The sequence below is a fragment of the Silurus aristotelis genome (assembly GCF_946808225.1).
Source record: "Silurus aristotelis genome assembly, chromosome: 27".
Classification (NCBI taxonomy): domain Eukaryota; kingdom Metazoa; phylum Chordata; class Actinopteri; order Siluriformes; family Siluridae; genus Silurus; species Silurus aristotelis.
Window position 1 is genome coordinate 6937281 of NC_139600.1, and position 21119 is coordinate 6958399.

The window sequence follows — 21119 nt, forward strand, 5'->3', positions numbered from 1 at the left end:
GGTGTGTTTGGGGTCATTGTCCTGTTGAAAAATAAATGATGGTCCAACTAAACGCAAACTGGATAGAATAGCATGCCGCTGCAAAATGCTGTGGTAGCCATGCTGGTTCAGTATGCCTTCAATTTTGAATAAATCCCAAACAGTGTCACCAGCAAAGCACCCCCACACCATCACACCTCCTCCTCCATGCTTCACGGTGGGAACCAGGCATGTAGAGTCCATCCATTCACCTTTTCTGCGTCGCACAAAGACACGGTGGTTGGAACCAAAGATCTCAAATTTGGACTCATCAGACCAAAGCACAGATTTCCACTGGTCTAATGTCCATTCCTTGTGTTCTTTAGCCCAAACAAGTCTCTTCTGCTTGTTGCCTTTCTTTAGCAGTGGTTTCCTAGCAGATATTCTACCATGAAGGCCTGATTCACACAGTCTCCTCTTAACAGTTGTTGTAGAGATGTGTCTGCTGCTAGAACTCTGTGTGCCACTGACCTGGTCTCTAATCTGAGCTGCTGTTAACCTGCGATTTCTGAGGCTGGTGACTCGGATGAACTTATCCTCCGCAGCAGAGGTGACTCTTGGTCTTCCTTTTCCTGGGGCGGTCCGCATGTGAGCCAGTTTCTTTGTAGCGCTTGATGGTTTTTGTGACTGCACTTGGGGACACTTTCAAAGTTTTCCCAATTTTTCGGACTGACTGACCTTCATTTCTTAAAGTAATGATGGCCACTCGTTTTTCTGTACTTAGCTGCTTTTTTCTTGCCATAATACAAATTCTAACAGTCTATTCAGTAGGACTATCAGCTGTGTATCCACCTGACTTCTGCACAACACAACTGATGGTCCCAACCCCATTTATAAGGCAAGAAATCACACTTATTAAACCTGACAGGGAACACCTGTGAAGTGACAACCATTTCAGGTGACTACCTCTTGAAGCTCATCAAGAGAATGCCAAGAGTGTGCAAAGCAGTAATCAAAGCAAAAGGTGGCTACTTTGAAGAACCTAGAATAACATTTTTTAGTTGTTTCACACTTTTTTGTTATGTATATAATTCCATATATAATTTCACTTGTGTTAATTCATAGTTTCGATGCCTTCAGTGTGAATCTACAATTTTCATAGTCATGAAAATAAAGAAAACTCTTTGAATGAGACAGACCAAACTTTTGGTCTGTACTGTATATATATATATATATATATATATATATATATATATATATATATATATATATATATATATATATATATATATATATATATATATATATATATATATATATATATTTTTTTTTTTTATTATTTTTTTTTATTTATTTATTTTTTTTTTTGCCATGATTTAGTCAAATGCTGCCAACCTAAATACCTTTGTAATGCAAAATATTTAATGTTCTTATATGACCAAGTCAGTCACCTGCTTAAACATGCTCCTGAGGCTCCAGTGATCACTGTTCCTGCTCCTCTCCCCTCTGTGGATCTTCCCACTTCGTCCAGGCCTGCCTCTGGATAGTGTTCTCTTTGACTGGAGGCCACCCTGTGCAGCTGGGGAAGGTTTGTCATCAACACCTTGGGTGGTTCCATGAAATTCCGGAGTAAGAACGGGAGCTTTGAGGATGGATTGGACTGTAGTTAATGTCAAGTCTCCTACACTGACTCAGGAATACAGTTTGCTTTTCATCATCATCACTGCACCCCGCAACATTGTGTACCTGCCACAAATGGACATTCGGTGTAACCCAGATGAGGATGGGTTCCCTCTTGAGTCTGGTTTCTCTCAAGGTTTCTTCCCTATGCTCGGGGAGTTTTTCCTTGCCACAGTCGCCACCGGCTCGCTCATCAGGGACAAACTTACTTATAAAGAACATATTCATTTTTAATCACCGCATTATCTGTGTAAAGCTGCTTTGAGACAATGTTCATTGTTAAAAGCGCTATACAAATAAAAATGAATTTAATTGAATTGAACCTCAATCTAGCATGGTTTTCTCTTACTGACGTCAAAAGCAAAGGAAGTCACATACAAGCAAGAAATAAATATGGCTGTAGCAATGACCAGGTTCTGTAATGTCTATATATATTTTTCTAATAAATCAATTCACATTCCTATATAATACACATTACTATGAGATTAATAATTCACTCTACAACAGCACAAGATAAAATTACTTTTATTTACTGAAGTGTTTCAAAGGGTGGTGTGTTCATGTGCATTTTTTTTTAATCTACAGCTTTTGTGAAATAATATTTAAAGGTAATCATGTCAATGGAAAGTCCTCATAAGGAGGGGAAAAGTATGATTGTGTGAGTGCAGGGGAACGACATGAGCAGTTTATATTGCAGTAACACAGGTTGCCATCATAATATAAATTCTCATGGTGCACCAAAAGGGTCATAAACCATCGGAAAAAGTCTTTCTTTTCAGTAAATAAACGCAAACCTGGTTTCAGAAAATGGTGAGAATTCACACTTGTGCTGCATTAAACTCGAGGCTGTGACTCGTAATTCCTCATCGTCAACCAAAGAAATCTCTCTCTCGACCTGGAGCTCCTGCACTTCAACTGCAGGAAACATCTAATCAATATTGGATATTGGTATGTAGCATCAAGAGATCAGTGTAGATAATGACTGATTCTTGATCGTCGTTTTCTGCCCTGATTTATCTTTTTTTCAGTTTTTCTCTCTGATACGACACTGATTCAAATACTGCAAAACATACAGTTATTGGCTGAAGAGTTGTTTGTGATTTGTACTAATAAATCAGAAAATTTTATTATAACGATAAGCACATTTATTCAGTTCTTCAGCAATACTCAAATAAATTTGATAAACAGCAAATAATAATTATTTAACCACAATTATTATAATATGAATAATTAAATGCATAATTACAGTGTCGGCGCCACGAGCGGGCCCTGGGGGGCCGTTGAGTCACTGTGCCCCCTTACTTCTCAAAATAATAACAAACTTCATAATTAAAAAAATGTTTTACAAATTGATTTTATTATACCATAAATACTGGTTAAATAATTAAGAGTATAAGTAAATAAAATAAAGAAATGACTAACCCATAATGCAGTGATAACATAGTCAGCCATTTATATCCACGCTGCCACCACGACAGTAACGTAAATCAGTAGCTAAATAGTCAGTGAAATCGTTATTCTGAATTTCGTCTAGAACATTTACCAAAACACTGTTTTAATTAAAAAAATCTTAAATAATGGATAAAAGAAAATGGTTCGACTTGTTCTTCAAAAATGTAATTCCTCCTCCCCTCGTCGTCTGCAGCTCTTCTAAAGTTAAGATGTTCGAGATAGGCCCTCCCAGGCCCCCCCAGTTAAACATGAGGCCTCCTCATTCTGTATTCTCTGGCACCGACACTGCATCATTATATGAATAATAAAAACACCACAAATATTCTGTGTGTCAAAATGCACAACATTTTAAGGGGCGGTCCCATTTAATAATCATTGCAAAATTGCCTGAATTCGAGTATGTAAACATAAACAAACTTTAGCTTAAAAACAGGTAAATAAATGGGTGAGGGCAGCAGCGAGGCAGGGAGGGTTTACTGCTGCCCCACAACCCTAGGCGACCTAGTAAACACCCCTTGCCTCGCTGCCGCCCTCGCCTTTCTTCGAATTTCCCAGCTTTTTAGGAAGTTAGGGTCAGAGCGCAGGGTCAGCCATGGCACAGCGCCCCCTGGTGCAGGGAGGGTTAAGGGCCTTGCTCAAGGGCCCGGAATGGCAGCTTGGTGGTGTTAGCGCTTGAACCTTGATCCTTGGATCAGTAACCCAGAGCCCCCGGTGCAAAAGCTGAAGCTGCTTGGTCACAGAAACTTTGATGTGGTGTGATATCCGGTTGCTTCACGTGTTAATGAACGGTTAGTGAGGTGTCTCCATCCTCGAATTTATGCACGATTGAACATTTTGGCTTTCCATAAAGTCACCACCGCCTTGCAAATACCGGCGCAAGGCCAGGCGCGCGCATGCCGCTGCTGCGTGGGGCGGGTATGAGGGGCGGGGCTTGGTGGGGGTGTGGGGTGGAGGGGAGAGCCGCAGCGTCTATAACCGTGTGAGCCAATAGAATAAGACTATGATTGCACGGGGTTTTGAGGTCAAACGACGGACAACTTGTCATAGAATGCTGTCCAAGCCAAGTCCCGGTGAGCGCTGTGTTTTAGGCTGAAAAAAAAAATTAAATCCACCAGATCCCGTTATTATAATAACCGGGCGTGATCTCGGGAGCGCGCGCGCCCAGCGATCACCAGATTTGTGATTGGTCAGCATATTCTAAAGGAAGACTCCCGGCTCCAGGGCTGTGACGTCCAGCACGGGGAAGATGAGCCTGCCACCGGATGCGTGTAACGGGACCGCTGCGGACTTCTCCAGCGCGGAAGAGGAGCTTTATGATTATCAGATGCACACCAGAATGTGCAAGAAAATAGCGCAGCTCACTAAGGTAGGCGCAGTAGATGCACTCAGATGCTGGAGATCACGTTGCTCAGTCCGGTGCGTGTCACTGGATCTATTGATCTGTGCATTAAAAAAAACTGATTGCAAAATATATTTAGGTGTAATAAAGACGTGTGTTCATGCAAATAATCACACGTGAGTGTAAGACTTACTCCGGTATCAAAACGTGCAAAGATGCGCGTGTCAGCTGTCATCAGTCATCATGTCATCATGACAATGTCTTTCCCCATACAGGTCTGGGAGCTCGTGTGAAGAACAGTGCATGAGTAACTTTGTTTTTTGCAAGAAACTTGTAATAATTTTTTGAAGAATGACGCACACATTTAGAGCAAATTATCATTATGTTCACCTTGAATTAATAATAATAATAATAATAAATTAATTTCCCATTTCAAGTTTAAACATCATGGGCACGTTTCAAACTTGAGCACGTGAGAAAAAATTGTTCACTACACATACCATGCTGAGAGGAAAAACACTAGCATTTGATCAGAATGAATAATCTTATTAAATCGGATATATATTGTGCTCATTGAGAATGTTGTTGAGGTGTTTATAAAGAGCACTAATCTGGAAGTGTACAGAGCTCACATGGCTTGGTTGCAAATAAAACATTCTGAACTGTTGAGCGTGAAAGCATCTGAAATGGGTTGAAATCATTAGTTATAAGAATGTAATTTCGCCTGCTACATATTTGTCAGTGCACAGGTTCCATTACGTCATTGAACCGTTTTGTGATGAATATTGCAGTAGTGGAAGTAAAAAAGGGGTTATGCATTTTCTCTTTAAATGTTCTCTCAATAAATGAGAATACATCATTAAACAGGAACCAGGATGTCCGGGATCTGGATCAGGAACGTGAAAAGTGTCCCAAACTTATGTTAGACATTTTTCCTTGCCACAGTCGCCATGGCTGCTCATCAGGGATAAATGCACACCATTCACCTTGACTGTTGATTTCTGTAAAGCTGCTTTGAGACAATGTCTGTTGTGAAACTTGACTTGACTTGACTTGACATTAATCCATGCATTTCTTAACTACTAATAATTCAGTTTTTTAAATGAATTTCTTCAAATGATAAAAATCGTTCTAGCTGAATTTCATCGACTGACTCATTTCCACGTTCACATGATTGCTTTGGCCACTGTGAAGGAGAATATCATCGACCTGTAGAACGAATACGTCTCATGTTGAGTCTGAATATGAGCAGTGATTTTGATTGAACGGGGCTCAGGTTCAGTGCAAACATCAAGAAATGATTAAAAAAAGCTGGTAATTGTTTCTTATGGATATTAGATTTACTGGTTTAACAAGAGTAGGACGGGCCGAAGCCGTGTTATGGAACGCCTAGCGCTTTGAAGAAGTTTTGAAGCGTAATCCCTAATTATTAATACGTAATTACTGATGACGTAACCCAATAAACCTGACGTCGAGGGTCAGCCATGGCACGGCGCCCCCTGGTGCAGGGAGGGTTAAGGGCCTTGCTCAAGGGCCCCGAGTGGCAGCTTGGTGGTGCTCCCAGTTGAACCTCAAACTTTCAATCAGTAACCCAGAGCCCCCGTTGCAAAAGGCGAAGCTGCTTAGTTTTTGCTCTGCGAACCAAAACTTTACATTGAACATTGATTACTGTAAATGTATGTTTTTCAGACTTATACTCAGTTAATTTTAAATGTAGGGAAATGTAAAAGCCCTGCTGTTCTCAGGTTAAATTTAAAAATAATCGTAATTTTATTTGTAAAAAAAAAAAAAACAAGAACATGAGCAAATGAACAAAGGATGTGCTAAATCACTTTGTCGGTTTGGCTGGTATTTTATTTGTTTGCTTTCAACAAGAAGAGAAAGAGCCATGCTTTTGAAAAACGTGTAAGATAAAAGTCTGTAGGTTCCCTGGTGGTCTAGTGGTTAGGATGCGGCGCTCTCACCGCTGCGGCCCGGGTTCCATCCCCGGTCAGGGAACCAACCCCAGCCATTAGGGTTCCACAAGCCTTAGTGCCGGTCCCAAGCCCAGATAAATGGGGAGGGTTGCGTTAGGAAGGGCATCCAGCGTAAAAACAAAAGGCGGATGATCCTATGTGGCGACCCCTGATGGTAGAAGCCGAAAGAAAGTTTCTTATAAAAGTCTGTAACAAGACCGAGACAATGTTGTTGAGGTGTTTATAGTATAATCCGCTGTACATGAATGTAAAAAAAATGGCCGATGGTGATTTTTTATTTAAACTATTGAATGACTTTATCCATGTATGGAAAATTCTTGTCTTTTTTTTATTACATTTGTATTTTTATTTGTGAATGATTTTCTGATATAACTTCAGGGAAAAGAATCACCGTTCTTAAAAGTTCTCAAAGCTGATGTGTTGGAAGAAGGAAAAATGGGCGAACATAAGGATCTGAGAGACTTTGATAAAAGCGAAACTTTGATGGTTAGATAACTGAGAACAGAAACAGCAGGTCTTTGGAGGTACTTCTTAACATGTGATAATACAGTGGACAATCAGTGAACTGCTGACATGGTCATGGGTACCAAAGCTGATGTTTTTTGGTGTGAAGGTAAGCTGGTCTGGTTCGATTATTAAGGAGAAATGGTTTGGTAGAATTGCTAAAAAGGCAATGTGATGCTCTAGGCAATGTTCTGCTGGAAAAACGTTGGGTTCTTGTGTTCATACTATGTAAAATTGACATAAACATTCTATCTGAGTCTGAGGTGTTTATTTAGCCTCCAAATTCACCAGAGGTGTAAAGACTACCTAAAAACTATACTTGAATAAAAGTATAGATTTACTGCAAAACCTACACCTACAAGATAAAATCTTTAGATTATCCGGTTTGAACAGTACTTGAATACTCGACTCATATTGAACGTAGGCTCAAAGATGCACAAATCTTCAACACCAGGACAAAAACTGTTGATTTGTGAGGTTTAATTTCCTAAAATCAAAATCAAATTGTACCTTTACACTGCATAACCATCAACACAACAGCCTCTCCACCATGCCATGAAACAAAGATCGAACAAGTCGGTCAAAAGAAAATAGTAGTAGTAAAGTAAGCTTCAATTACTAAATCATTCAATTTCAGTATCATGTCATTAGTAGTCAATAAACAAAGATTTGAAGTCAATAATTTTAGATAAAGCAAACGAACTGTGTGATTTGATTCTCCTCTCAGTCTCAGAGACTGTTGACAGTCTGTGGGATGTGCTGCGCAAACAAGCTCATAGAGGCACCCAATTTGGCAATTTATCAAGACATACTTCTTACGTCTTGGTGCCAGATACTACAGCTTACCTTCAGCAGTCTTACAGAGTCCATGTCTTGACATAACCATAATTTTAGGCAGGTGGTTTTCAGTGTGTACATTATGAAAGAATATTTAATTACATGCTATTTATGTATATAAAAGGGCAATTATAGAGGTGCTCAGTGGGGTTTCAACCTATAGATGAGCTCACTTTATTATTCTTATATCACATAATATCTGGCATTGCACACAGACATGCCATTAACATCATGTCCACTGGGAATTAGAAACCCTTTATTCTGGTAAGAATTTGCTTGATAAAACACAGCCAGGCTCCTCTTGGTTTTTCCAATGTTTAGTTGATTAGATCTCTTACAGGAAACAAAGCCAATAAACAACTTGTGCACTAATGCACAGTGAGGGATGGGCAATACAAATCTCCATTAGGGCCTATGATGTTAGTGAGTGTATGAGTAAATTTTCATGTGAAACATCTACAAGGACTGCATGCAGGATTACCACATATACTGTAATCGTTACAAAGGTATTCACTCCTGGAACACAGAGGTCCTTCAACATCATTTCTGTAATACAGTGTAATACAGGCTGATGTCTGCTTAGTACATTTTTTAATAATCCTGCTAGTAATGCATTATAATAATCTGTATTATATATAGAATATACACTACATGGATAAAAGTATGTGGATTGTTATGTGATTTATGAATATTCCATTCCACATTTATTCTCCATTCGCTGTTATAATAACCTCCACTCTTCTGGAAAGATGTTTCACTAGATTTTGCTTGTGGAGACTTTTGCTCAGCCACAAGGGTGTTCGTAAAGTCAGATACTGATGTAGGTGAGGTGAGGAGACCTGAAATGCAGGTTCCAGTTAATCTTAAAGATATTCAATAGGTTTCAGGTCTGCAGCAGGCCAACTTCAATCTTCCACACTAACCTGTGTAGACCATGCCTTCATGGAGCTGGCTTTGTGCAGAGGGTCAATGTCATGCAGGAACAGGTCTGTAGACCAGGTGATGGGAAAATATAATGCTACCACAGCCAAAAACATCCTATACAATTGTGTGCCTCCAACATTGTGGTTAATTAGGGAAAAACTACATATGGCTGAAAAGATCAGGTGTCCCAGTACCTTTGTCCATATAGTGTTCTGTAATATAAAATTCATTATAAAACAAAGGGTTTTTTTTGTTTTGTTTTTCTACTGTATGCTTATAGGTAATATATTCTCTCAACACTAAGAATGAGGAGCAGGAAGCAACATTGCAAATGCTGCTACATGTTAACACAGACACAGCGGACAACTTTCAGCCGACCGCAAGTCATTACGAAGAGGGGGAGGAACCCGCATCTGCCCTACGGACCCGTCTTTTAGAGCTCCAGGCTGCAGTAGAAGAGGTTAAATTCATCACACATATATGCATCTTCAAATTGACATTAATTCCATTTACGAGCGTTTGTATTGACCTGTTTTCCAGGTAGAAGAGCGAGAACAGAGGTCCGAAGCAAGACATGCCGAGCGTATGGCCGTGCTAACCCGAGAGGCAGCAGACCTCCGTCGAAACTACCACAGTCTAGAGATAGAACGAGACAACCAGAGCAGGCTACTGCAGCAAATCCAGGAGGAAAACAAATGCCTAGAAGAAGAATGTCAGCACTTGCGCCAAGTATGGGACGAGAGCATACAGAAGGAGGACGATGCAAAGAGAAGGGAGGAAGAAGAGAGGAAGAAAGAAGTTGAGGAGCAGAGGAGAGAATTAGAAGAACGGAAGAAAGTGGAGAACGAATGGGAGGAACGTTTTTTCACACTGAGAAGTGCCCTCAAAACACTAGAGGAGGAAAGAGAACGATTACAAGAACAGTGGGGGATAGAGAAGGCAGAGTGGAAGAATAGAATGGAGGTCGTAGAGAAGGAAAGAAGGGAGGAACAGGAAGCAGCACGGAAAGCCTTACAGCAAAGCCTCAATGATCACATAAGCCAGTGGCAACAGAGAGAGCAAGAGAACTGTAAATCCCATAATTCACTTCTGCAACAGAAACTGAAGAAAGCAGAGGCAGAGCTGGAAATACAAGAAGAGAGACTGATCGAGTGCAACAGACACAGCAGTAAATTGCAAGCAAGATTAGAGGTAGACACACACACACACACACACACACACACACACACACACACACACACATTCATATCAAGCTTACTAAACATGACTGCTTATGAATAATGATTTTGGTGGCTCATTGTGCTGATCGGTAAACAGTTTATTTTATATATAAAACACATGAAACTCTTTCTTCATTCACATTATATAGGTAAAAGTATGTGGACAACTTAAAATTATTTAAACCCAAAATCCCATTTGCGATTTAAAGATTTCTTCACATATGGTGATGATGCTATCGTGACATTTTATTTGTATTCGTGACCAATTTACATATATTCATAAATTGAACTTGAAAAATTATCGTCCATCCTTTCAGAGTTGCTACTACTTTTTCAGTTTTTTTATATTGCTAATGTGTAGCTAAAAATAAACCTGGAAGTGCCTAGTGCCTAACTCACTATGTGCAAAAATAGAATTAGACTACTGCTTTGAGTGACATGTCAATCTTTAACTGAGACAGAGATTAGAGGGGTCTGACCTAGAATTAAAGATAATTACCAGTGCTTACTTTTCTTACAGTGCTCATTTTGCTTACACAAATAGACACAAAAATAGACTGTAATGACTTTTATACAAGTCAGAAAAAAAGCCTGAAAGCCTGTAGCTCTTAAAATTTAAAGCTAAAACTAAAGTAGTAGCGAGTAGTAGTAGAGTTATAAACTCTACTACATTTGGTAAGTGATGCTGGACTGGTTGAATGAATGGATCAGGGATACCATGTAAACTCATTTTTGCCATTAAAACTATGATTAAGTAAAGTATTCCTCAGCGATTGATTGGTTTCAGTTTAATGCGTATTTCATGGTAAACGATGATGTGGTTACGTCTGAAAGAATACACTTACACGATACAAAGAAACACTCACAGTATATGTTTTTTTCTTACACCCACACATATACATTCACAAGGGGTGTTCAAGTCAAACCAAGACTTTTGAGAAATTTCCAAGAGTGGGAACCTATTTTTGACATACTCCCCTGCAACATTTACACATCTAATCCAGCGTTTTACTAATGCCTGAAAAGATTCGTCATAAAACGGTTTGTCAGTACGCCTGAACCATCCGGGAACAGCCATTTCACCCTTCCCACAGAAAGATTCGTCTCTTGTGTCATTTCAAGTTATGCGTCGATTATCCATCAGGCGTTTCACATGCTGAATGTTCACAAGAACGACTGATGTGGGCTGGGAACCACTATGGCCACCTTTAAAACGTTTACACCATTCAAATGTCTTACTGCAAATGATAGTCTTCTGTAAATATCCGTGGATTTTATGCATTCGTTCACAAGAAACTTCATCACCACATGCTGTTCCTCGCACTAACACTGTTGACTGTAATCTTGATTAACGGTCTTTGGATCGGCCCACTACATGTGGACCACCTATAAGTAATAGGACACACTAGCAACGTGCTACTGCATGTAGTACTGCCACACTTCTTCTTCTTCTTCTTTCGGCTTCTCCCATTAGGGGCCGCCACAGCGGATCATCTGTCCCCATACCCCCCCTGTCCTCTACATCTGCCTCTTTCAAACCAACAACCTGCATGTCCCCCTTACCACATCCATAAACCTCCTCCTTGGTCTTCCTCTTTTCCTCCTTCCTGCTGACATCCATATTTATACCTGTAAAAGTCCCGGTTTGACTTGAACATCCCTGGTACTTAGATACTTTAACCACCTGAATTACACAGAGAACCTTTTAACACAAACTCAGATCCAAAAACATATTAAGCTTTTAACATGTCCTCAAGTTTATGAATCTGTCGCTTATCTGCTTTTGCGTCTGTGTCTCCTTGATAAATGTGGAATCTAATACGATGGTTTAAATGAGGTTACAAAGAAGTAGCATGTACAGTATAAAGAAAATAGTGAATGAACTGGTAGCTCAGTGGTTAAAATGATGTAATTGTGATCGGACGGTCCATCAAAATTATATCAATAACAAGTTGCAACTGCTGGGCGCTTGTGCAAGGCGCTTTACTGACAAATGCTCAGTTTCATCTGCCAAATGTTGTTAACGTGATATTTTAAACACGGGGGTCTAAAACAGAGCCTTGTGAAACACCAAACTATATCTTATGCATGGTGACGTCACAATTTACATTTATAAACTGATAACAATTAATCAAATTAGACCTGTGGAAGCACAACATGTTCTACTTTATCAAGGAGAAAAGTATGACCAGTGATGTCAAAACTAATTTCAAGCAACACTAGGATCCCAGTTGCCCCTCTCCCCTCCGTGGATCTTCCCACTTCATCCAGGCCTGCCTCTGGATAGTGTTCTCTTCGACTAGAGGCCACTCTGTGCAGCTTGGGACGGTTTCTCATCAACGCCTTGGGTGGTTCCATGAAATTCCGAACAGGCGGAGGAGCTTTGAGGATGGATTGGACTGTAGTTAATGTCAACAGTCTGCTACATTGACTCAGGACTACTTTTCGCTTCCGATCATCATCACTGCACCCCCCAACATTGTATATCTGTAATAAAAGTTCATTAAATGCAACCCAGATGAGGATCTGTTACCTATTGAGTCTGGTTCCTCTGAAGATTTCCTCCTTATGCCATCTTGGGAAATTTTTTCCTTGCCACAGTCGCCACCGACTCAGTCATCAGGGACAAACTTACACTTATAAAGAACATATTCACTTTTAATCACCACATTATCTGTGTAAAGCTGCTTTGAGATTATGTCTATTGTAAAAAATGCTCTACTTGAATTGTATTGAAGTAGTGTTCTATGAGGAAGCCTAAATCATGGGTGGTACAGTTTGTGAAGTTTATTCCTATGTAGATATGAGCATGAATCCAATATACACTCTCATTTATAAGGCCTCCGTTCCCATTCGCTCACCGTTCGATCTACAGTTTACTCTACAGATCATCTCTGGACTACCTATGCGCTGCATCCCACCCGTTCTTCGGTGTTCGCTTCTCTGAAGGTTTCCGTTTCACGTACTAAGGCAAATAAAGCGCATTGACTTTATGACCAGTTTCCGACTCTTGATCTGTGCGTGACAGAGGCCAGTAGTTGGACACCTGACAGGGTTTGAGCTGAGGGTTTTTTATTGATGGATTTGATAATATCTATTGTATTATCTAATTGAAGAAACATGTAGGCAAGATATCTAATACACAAGTTGGTGGTTTTGATGAGATTAAAACATTATAACTGCTTATATGTTCTGTAAAAGTAGAAGAACTATGAAAAAAACTAATTGTATGTTATGGTTAAACCCATTGGATTAAAATGCCTACAGTTCTATTATAGCTTGATTGCTTGATTATAAATCATTTCAAATCGGGTATGCAGAGGCAAATGTACGGAAATTATACCACTTTCCAAACCTGACAAATAGTATATTACCTGACTGTATATACTATTGATTGAAAAGCACCAAGTTTACTTTTTTTTCTCTTATATTACATTAGGATCTAGAAGAGCAGCTGGAAAATTGCCATCATCGAGTTGCAGAGGCAGAAAGAGTAACTAGGAAAGCAGAGGAGGAGCTTGCTGTGGCAAAAGAACGATTATTACTGCAAGAGAATGAACTGCAAAACAAATCAGGTAAACAGTAAAAAAGATTATTATAACTAAATCTACCCTCAGTTACAGTTACATATTCTGGTAAACCGGTCACAAGCACACAAGAAACGACTCACCTGTCTTAGGTACACCCTGTTTATGCTTACATTCATTAGCCCTTTTGTCAAGTACTCCTACAATATCGATACACACTGTGGATATAAAATTACCGACTGTGGCCTTTCTGCATAATTATCTTTACCCTGTCCATCAGAAAAATTATCACCACAGGACCATCACCATCACAGATATTATTTAGATGCCCATTTTTCAGCATCGTAGTGAATACTGATTTGTAGTTGGCATTTATTTGCACTACACTATCACCTGGTGGGTTTAGAACAGAGGTACCCAATCTCTTTTTTTATGAAAAATCAAACTTGTTTGAAGAACGTGGGCCAATAGTAAATGTTACATATTACAATGAAAGCTGCCGTGGATCCCCCAAATATAAATTTATAATATTTAGAAGTAAATACATTACTAGATGTTTTACTATCAAAATTTTTTTAGTAAAATTAAACGTATAAGTAGTACATCAAACAATCCTATTTATAGTAAATTAGAGTAATATTGTACTATAGAGTAAAAAACAGCTATTCAGGCAATTAACTAAACAGCCATGTTTTATTCCCAGTGACCTCTAATTATGTACATTAAGCAACTCCATATTTAATTTATTCTTTTAAAATTGGGCTAATTAACTTATTCACTCTTATATACTCTAATTCTTTTTTCAGTTGAGTATTTTTTCAGCTTTAAATGAGGAACAATATCCATCCATCCATCCATCCATCCATCTTCTCCCGCTTATCCGATGCCGGGTCGCGGGGGCAGCAGTCTAAGCAAAGATGCCCAGACTTCCCTCTCCCTAGACACTTCTTCCAGCTCTTCCGGGGGGACACCAAGGCGTTCCCAGGCCAGCCGGGAGACATAGTCTCTCCAGCGTGTCCTAGGTCTTCCCCGGGGTCTCCTCCCAGTGGGACGCGCCCGGAACACCTTCCCAGGAAGGCGTCCAGGAGGCATCCGGAACAGATGCCCGAGCCACCTCAGCTGACCCCTCTCGATGTGGAGGAGCAGCGGATCTACTCCGAGCTCCTCCCGAGTGACTAAGCTTCTCACCCTATCTCTAAGGGATCGCCCAGCCACCCTGCGGAGGAAGCACATTTCGGCCGCCTGTATCCGGGATCTTGTCCTTTCGGTCATGACCCAGAGCTCATGACCATAGGTGAGAGTAGGAACGTAGATTGACCGGTAAATCGAAAGTTTCGCCTTGCGGCTTAGCTCCTTCTTCACCACGACAGACCGGTACATCGACCGCATTACTGCAGAAGCTGCACCGATCCGTCTGTCAATCTCCCGTTCCACCCTTCCCTCACTCATGAACAAAACCCCAAGATACTTAAACTCCTCCACTTGCGGCAGGAACTCCCCACCAACCTGAAGTGGGCAAGCCACCCTTTTCCGACTGAGGACCATGGCCTCGGATTTGGAGGTGCTGATTCTCATCCCAGCCGCTTCACACTCGGCTGCAAACCGTCCCAGTGCATGCTGAAGGTCCTGGTCTGATGAAGCCAACACGACAACATCATCTGCAAAGAGCAAAGACGAAATCGTGTCGTCACCAAACCGGACACCCTCCGACCCCTGGCTGCGCCTAGAAATTCTGTCCATAAAAATTATGAACAGAACCGGTGACAAAGGGCAGCCCTGCCGGAGTCCAACATGCACCGGGAACAAGTCTGACTTACTGCCGGCAATGCGAACCAAGCTCCTGCTTCGGTCATACAGGGACCGGACAGCCCTTAGTAAAGGGCCCCCGACCCCATACTCCCGGAGCACCCTCCACAGGCCGCCGCGAGGGACACAGTCGAATGCCTTTTCCAAATCCACAAAGCACATGTGGACTGGTTGGGCAAACTCCCATGAACCCTCCAGCACCCTGTAGAGGGTATAGAGCTGGTCCAGTGTTCCACGGCCTGGACGAAAACCACATTGTTCCTCCTGAATCCGAGGTTCTACTATCGGCCGTATTCTCCTCTCCAGTACCCTGGCATAGACTTTCCCAGGTAGGCTGAGAAGTGTGATCCCCCTATAGTTGGAACACACCCTCCGGTCCCCCTTCTTAAAAAGAGGGACCACCACCCCGGTCTGCCATTCCAGAGGCACTGTCCCCGACCGCCACGCGATGCTGCAGAGGCGTGTCAGCCAAGACAGCCCCACAACATCCAGAGACTTGAGGTACTCAGGGCGGATCTCATCCACCCCCGGTGCCCTGCCACCGAGGAGTTTCTTTACTACCTCGGTGACTTCAGCTTGGGTGATGGACGAGTCCGCCTCTGAGCCCTCAGCCTCTGCTTCCTCAATGGAAGACGTGACGGCGGGATTGAGGAGATCCTCGAAATATTCCTTCCACCGTCCAACGACATCCCCAGTTGAGGTCAACAGCTCCCCACCTCTACTGTAAACAGCATTGGTGGGGCACTGCTTTCCCCTCCTGAGGCGCCGGACGGTTTGCCAGAATCTCTTCGAGGCCAGCCGATAGTCCTTCTCCATGGCCTCACCGAGCTCCTCCCAGGCCCGAGTTTTTGCCTCGATAACCACCCGGGCTGCAGTTCGCTTGGCCTGCCGGTACCCGTCAGCTGCCTCAGGAGTCCCACAAGCCAACCAGGCCAGGTAGGACTCCTTCTTCAGCTTGACGGCATCCCTTACTTCCGGTTTCCACCACCGGGTTCGGGGATTGCCGCCTCGACAGGCACCGGAGACCTTACTGCCACGGCTCCGAGCGGCCGCTTCGACAATGGAGGTGGAGAACATGGTCCACTCGGACTCAATATCTCCGGCCTCCCTCGGGATCTGGTCAAAGCTCCGCCGGAGGTGGGAGTTGAAGATCTCTCTGACAGGAGGCTCGGCCAAACGTTCCCAGCAGACCCTCACAGTACGCTTGGGTCTGCCGAGTCTGTCCAGCTTCCTCCCCCGCCATCGGATCCAACTCACCACCAGGTGGTGATCAGTTGACAGCTCCGCCCCTCTCTTTACCCGAGTGTCCAAGACATACGGCCGCAGGTCAGATGAAACGACCACAAAGTCGATCATCGACCTGCGGCCTAGGGTGTCCTGGTGCCACGTGTACTGATGGACACCCTTATGCTTGAACATGGTGTTCGTTATGGACAAACTGTAACTAGCACAGAAGTCCAATAACTGAACACCGCTCGGGTTCAGATCAGGGGGGCCGTTCCTCCCAATCACGCCCCTCCAGGTGTCACTGTCGCTGCCCACGTGTGCATTGAAGTCTCCGAGTAGAACGACGGAGTCCCCAGTCGGAGCACTGTCCAGCACCCCTCCCAGAGACCCCAAGAAGGCCGGGTACTCTATACTGCCGTTTGGCCCGTAGGCACACACGACAGTGAGAGACCTATCCCCGACCCGTAGGCGCAGGGAAACGACCCTCTCGTTCACCGGGGTAAACTCCAACACATGGCGGCTGAGCTGGGGGGCTATAAGCAAACCCACACCAGCCCGACGCCTTTCACCATGGGCAGCTCCAGAGTTGTAAAGAGTCCATCCTCTCTCGAGGAGTGTGGTTCCAGAGCCCAGGCCGTGCGTAGAGGTGATCCCGACTATCTCTAGTCGGAACCTCTCAACCTCACGCACAATCTCAGGCTCCTTCCCCGCCAGCGAGGTGACATTCCACGTCCCTAGAGCTAGCTTCCGTGTCCAGGGATCGGGTTGTCGAGGCCTCCACCTTCGACTGCTGCCCGATCCTCTTAGCACCGGCCCCTTACGGTCCCTCCTGCAGGTGGTGAGCCCACTGGAAGGCGGCCCCACGTCGCTCCTTCGGGCTGAGCCCGGCCGGACCCTGTGGGGGAAGGCCCGGCCACCAGGCGCTCGCATACGAGCCCCAACCCCGGGCCTGGCTCCAGGGTGGGGCCCCTGAGGAACAATATGTTATATTAAATTCATTTAATTTGATATTAAATATAACATATTGTTGAGGAACAATATGTTATATTTAATATCAAATTAAATGAATTTCCATATAAAGTCACTACAGGCCAACTTTGTCTTGCATGAATAGTTTTAGGCATCTCTGGTTCAGAATAACAGTTTGCTTAAATATATAATCATAAAACGACTGCTCCTAAAGGGTGAGATGATGTGGAATGCGATATGATAATGCTCCAAGTGTGTAAAAGGAATCGTTATAATGCGTTTATATATATATATATATATATATATATATATATATATATATATATATATATATATATATATATATATATATATATATATATATTACTGCTTGAATTTGGCTTTGCAGTCTGTTGCAAATGTGTCCAATGCAACAAAGTTTTTTTTGTTTGGCAATTTAAAAAATAAAACTATAAAAAAGCATATAATTATAAGAATAAAGTAAAATAAAACTGAGAAATGTATACAAAATCTATAGGAGGTGGTAGCTGAGTGTTTAGGGCATTAGACCTTAGATCAGAAGGTCATAAGTTCAAATCCCAGTACCTCTAAACGACCCCTGCTGGAGCAAGACCCTTAACCCTCAACTGCTCAGTTGTAATTCATCTGGATAAGGGAATTTGCCAAATGCCATAAATCTAAATAGAAACAAGTTAAAGTGTAACACCTTGGTTATTAAAATGTGTTAATAAAACCGTTATCGATATTATTATAAAGTGACAAGGTATAAAGTGCACTTTAGTGCATGTAGCAGCAAAAGGTACGCCTTGTAAAATAGTTCTGGGGATTTATTAGGGTCATGGTTGGGGAGTGATGGCAGCTGTGGCTCTGGGTAAGAAACTGCACTTCAGTATATTTGTTTGTGACTTGATGGCTCTGTACCTCTTTCCAGATGGTAAGAGGACAAATGCTCCATGAATGGAGTCTTTAATGATGCTACTGGCATTTCTTTGCAGTTGACTTACATATTTTGTATCATTTACTATGTGTGTGTGTGTGTGTGTGTGTGTGTGTGTGTGTGTGTGTGTGTGTGTGTGTGTGTTAGATACAAACCGCTGTTTTATGATATGGCTTTGTGTCAAACTTCCGATGTGGTTAGGAAAATGCTAAGAAAGTCTTAATTACTCTTTAGAGGAACTGTTGAACCAAAGCTCCTCTCAAGTGCTGGTGTCTGCTGAAGTGGAGGAACTGAGATCTCAACTGAGTCGTCTCAATATTAGGAACAAAGAACTGGAACTTCAAAACAGCAGCCGCTCTAATGACCATGCTCGCATGCTCAAACAGGTAACCGCCTCCACCTGGATGCTTAAATAATATCCACGTAGCAGGTAAACATAATAATTATGCCTCTTCTGAATTCTCAGTGCTCAAGCAGGTAAATTAGGCAATTAACTATATAACGCAAATTTATTTCAACGGCATTCATTTTATTAACGTTAAGATTAATCCAGTGCGCATTTCTATAAAATTTCGATAAATCTTTTTATTAAAAATATAAATACATTTATATTAGAGCCGAATTTAAAACCTTCAACGCAACAAACATTTATTCACGACGTCCGTTTCTTTACTCAGATCTAAAAAATAATAATAAACTCCACTGAAAAATTATTTGTAATCAATTAACATTTGTTATACTGACGATCCAAGTCTCAAATCAAGCACCAAAATCCATGCTGCACACATCCGGCAATTAAAACCGTCCGTGTGGAAACATAGCAAAAGTTCCGTTCGGTGTCCTGATGATGTACGTAATTTAAAACACCACAATTACTTTAAAACATTTACAAGAATATTTTTTTTTCTTCATGCTCTACGTTAAGTTTGGTTTCACTAAAAATAAACATACATTTGAATAAATTGTCAATATTTGGCCATACCCATGTTGATTAGAGTATTTAAAACTTGAAAAGTATTAATATGGTATTATCTAAATATATTCAGTTACATGATTAAGAAAACAACAACAGTTCTACATACAGTTTCACAAGTGATTATTAGACAATTCTGTTGTTTTGCTGTTGGGTTTTAGACACACAACCCACAGTATTCTGGAGATCCTGTTAGTTGGAGATATTGAAGAATCTGTCGCCAGGATACCGTGACAGCTGTGTTTGCTTGAACAGACTTTCACTGAGCACATACACCTATGGAAATTACAAAAATGCACACAACATTGTGTTTTTCTGCAAGTTCTTTTCAACATTCTTTCCTCGGTCTCAGCTCTGCTATGGCTGTGCTGTCAGCTGTAGATTGTGCAGTTCCCTATACCACAATGCAGGGAAGAGATCATTTACTATAAATATTCCCTTGACGCTGTTAGAGCTTTGACAGTAACGAGCTAAGGATCAAACTGGTGTTGGTTTATAAAAACTGATATTTATTACCTGTTTAAATCAATGGTAACAAAAACTTTAGAAATGTTTCACATGCTTAAATCTGTACTTTTTAATTAACATATAATATATGTAAGAAAAGACAAGAGAAGGGTAAGAGATGTAGTCTCTTTTTAAGTTTTTAAAAAAATACTGATTATATTACATACAATATGCTGAATGTGCTATTTACTGGCGTGTGTGTTTTAGCATGCAGATGCTTTGTCTTCCATGCGCCTGGAGCTGCAGCGTGCTCATGCTGAGGAGATTCAGCGCCTCCACCAAGAGGTGGAGAAAGAGCGATCAAATGACATGCACGAGTTGGAGGAGGAAAAGAAAAGAGTGCAGAAAAATATGGAGGAGGAAAAAGTCCGTCTTAAAGAGAAATTGAGGAAAGCGCTGGAAGAATTGATCTGTAAACATGCCAGTGAGTTGCGCCAAACACAAGCTTCGCTGGAAAACGAGAGGAAGCAGGTACAGAAACTTCTGAAGTCTAGATTTATGACAACATACAAGAGGCATTCTTGTGCACTCACATTTAGGTTACGATTACATCTAGGTTCAAATGTTTGGAAATAAATGTGTTTCCCATTCCGAATCCAGAGCGAGCACCTTGGTCAAGGGTAGCAACAGTGGTAGCTTGGTTGTGCTGGGATTTGAACTCATGCCATTATGATCTGAAGTTCATTTAACCGACATTTTAACCAATGAGCTACCACTTCCTCCCAATTTGATTATATTAATTTAGACTTTACACAAACATCATTGTAAGTATGTGAAAAGACAGTCTTTATAGTCTCTAGTATTGAAATTACAAAAAATATTTTAAGGACACCATGGACTGAAAGGGACTAGTCAACTCTTCAGAATCGCCAAAACATCCATTTCCTTATCCCTGGTACCTGCAGGTGCATCTCAATAAATATAAATATAATTAAAACTTTATTTATTTTAGTAATTCAGTACAAACATTATATTATATTGATTCATCACACAGACTGATATATTTCAGATGTTTATTTCTTTTAATTTTGATGATTTTGGCTCACAGCTAAATTCTGGAAATTTGCATATTGTGAAAAGGTTCAATATTGAAGACTCGTGGTGTCACACTCTAATCAGCTCATTAAATTCAAACACCTGCATAGGTTTCCTGAGCCTTTAAATGGTGTCTCAGTCTGGTTCAGGCTACACAATCATGGGGAAAGACTGCTGACTTGACAGTTGTCCAGAAGACGATCATTGACACCCTGCACATGGAGGGTAAGACACAAAAGGTCATTGCT

At 41.5% G+C, this 21119-nt stretch overlaps 1 protein-coding gene and 1 long non-coding RNA gene across 3 annotated transcripts in view; one reads left to right on the forward strand and one right to left on the reverse strand.

The window, feature by feature from the left end:
- Positions 1–21119, reverse strand: part of LOC310721220 — a 91024-nt gene that overhangs the window by 16630 nt on the left and 53275 nt on the right. The window lies entirely within an intron of this gene.
- The window catches only part of fam184b (family with sequence similarity 184 member B), a 37192-nt gene continuing 20082 nt past the window's right edge, over positions 4010–21119 (forward strand). The window contains exons 1-6 of one of the 2 annotated variants that reach the window (XM_083532529.1): positions 4010–4456; positions 8951–9130; positions 9211–9861; positions 13330–13465; positions 18591–18742; positions 20044–20307. In XM_083532529.1, coding sequence (XP_083388655.1) covers positions 4337–4456; positions 8951–9130; positions 9211–9861; positions 13330–13465; positions 18591–18742; positions 20044–20307 — 1503 coding nt within the window. In that variant the 5' untranslated portion in view covers positions 4010–4336. The remainder of the gene's footprint in view (positions 4457–8950; positions 9131–9210; positions 9862–13329; positions 13466–18590; positions 18743–20043; positions 20308–21119) is intronic. The other variant, XM_083532530.1, reaches the window with a different exon arrangement.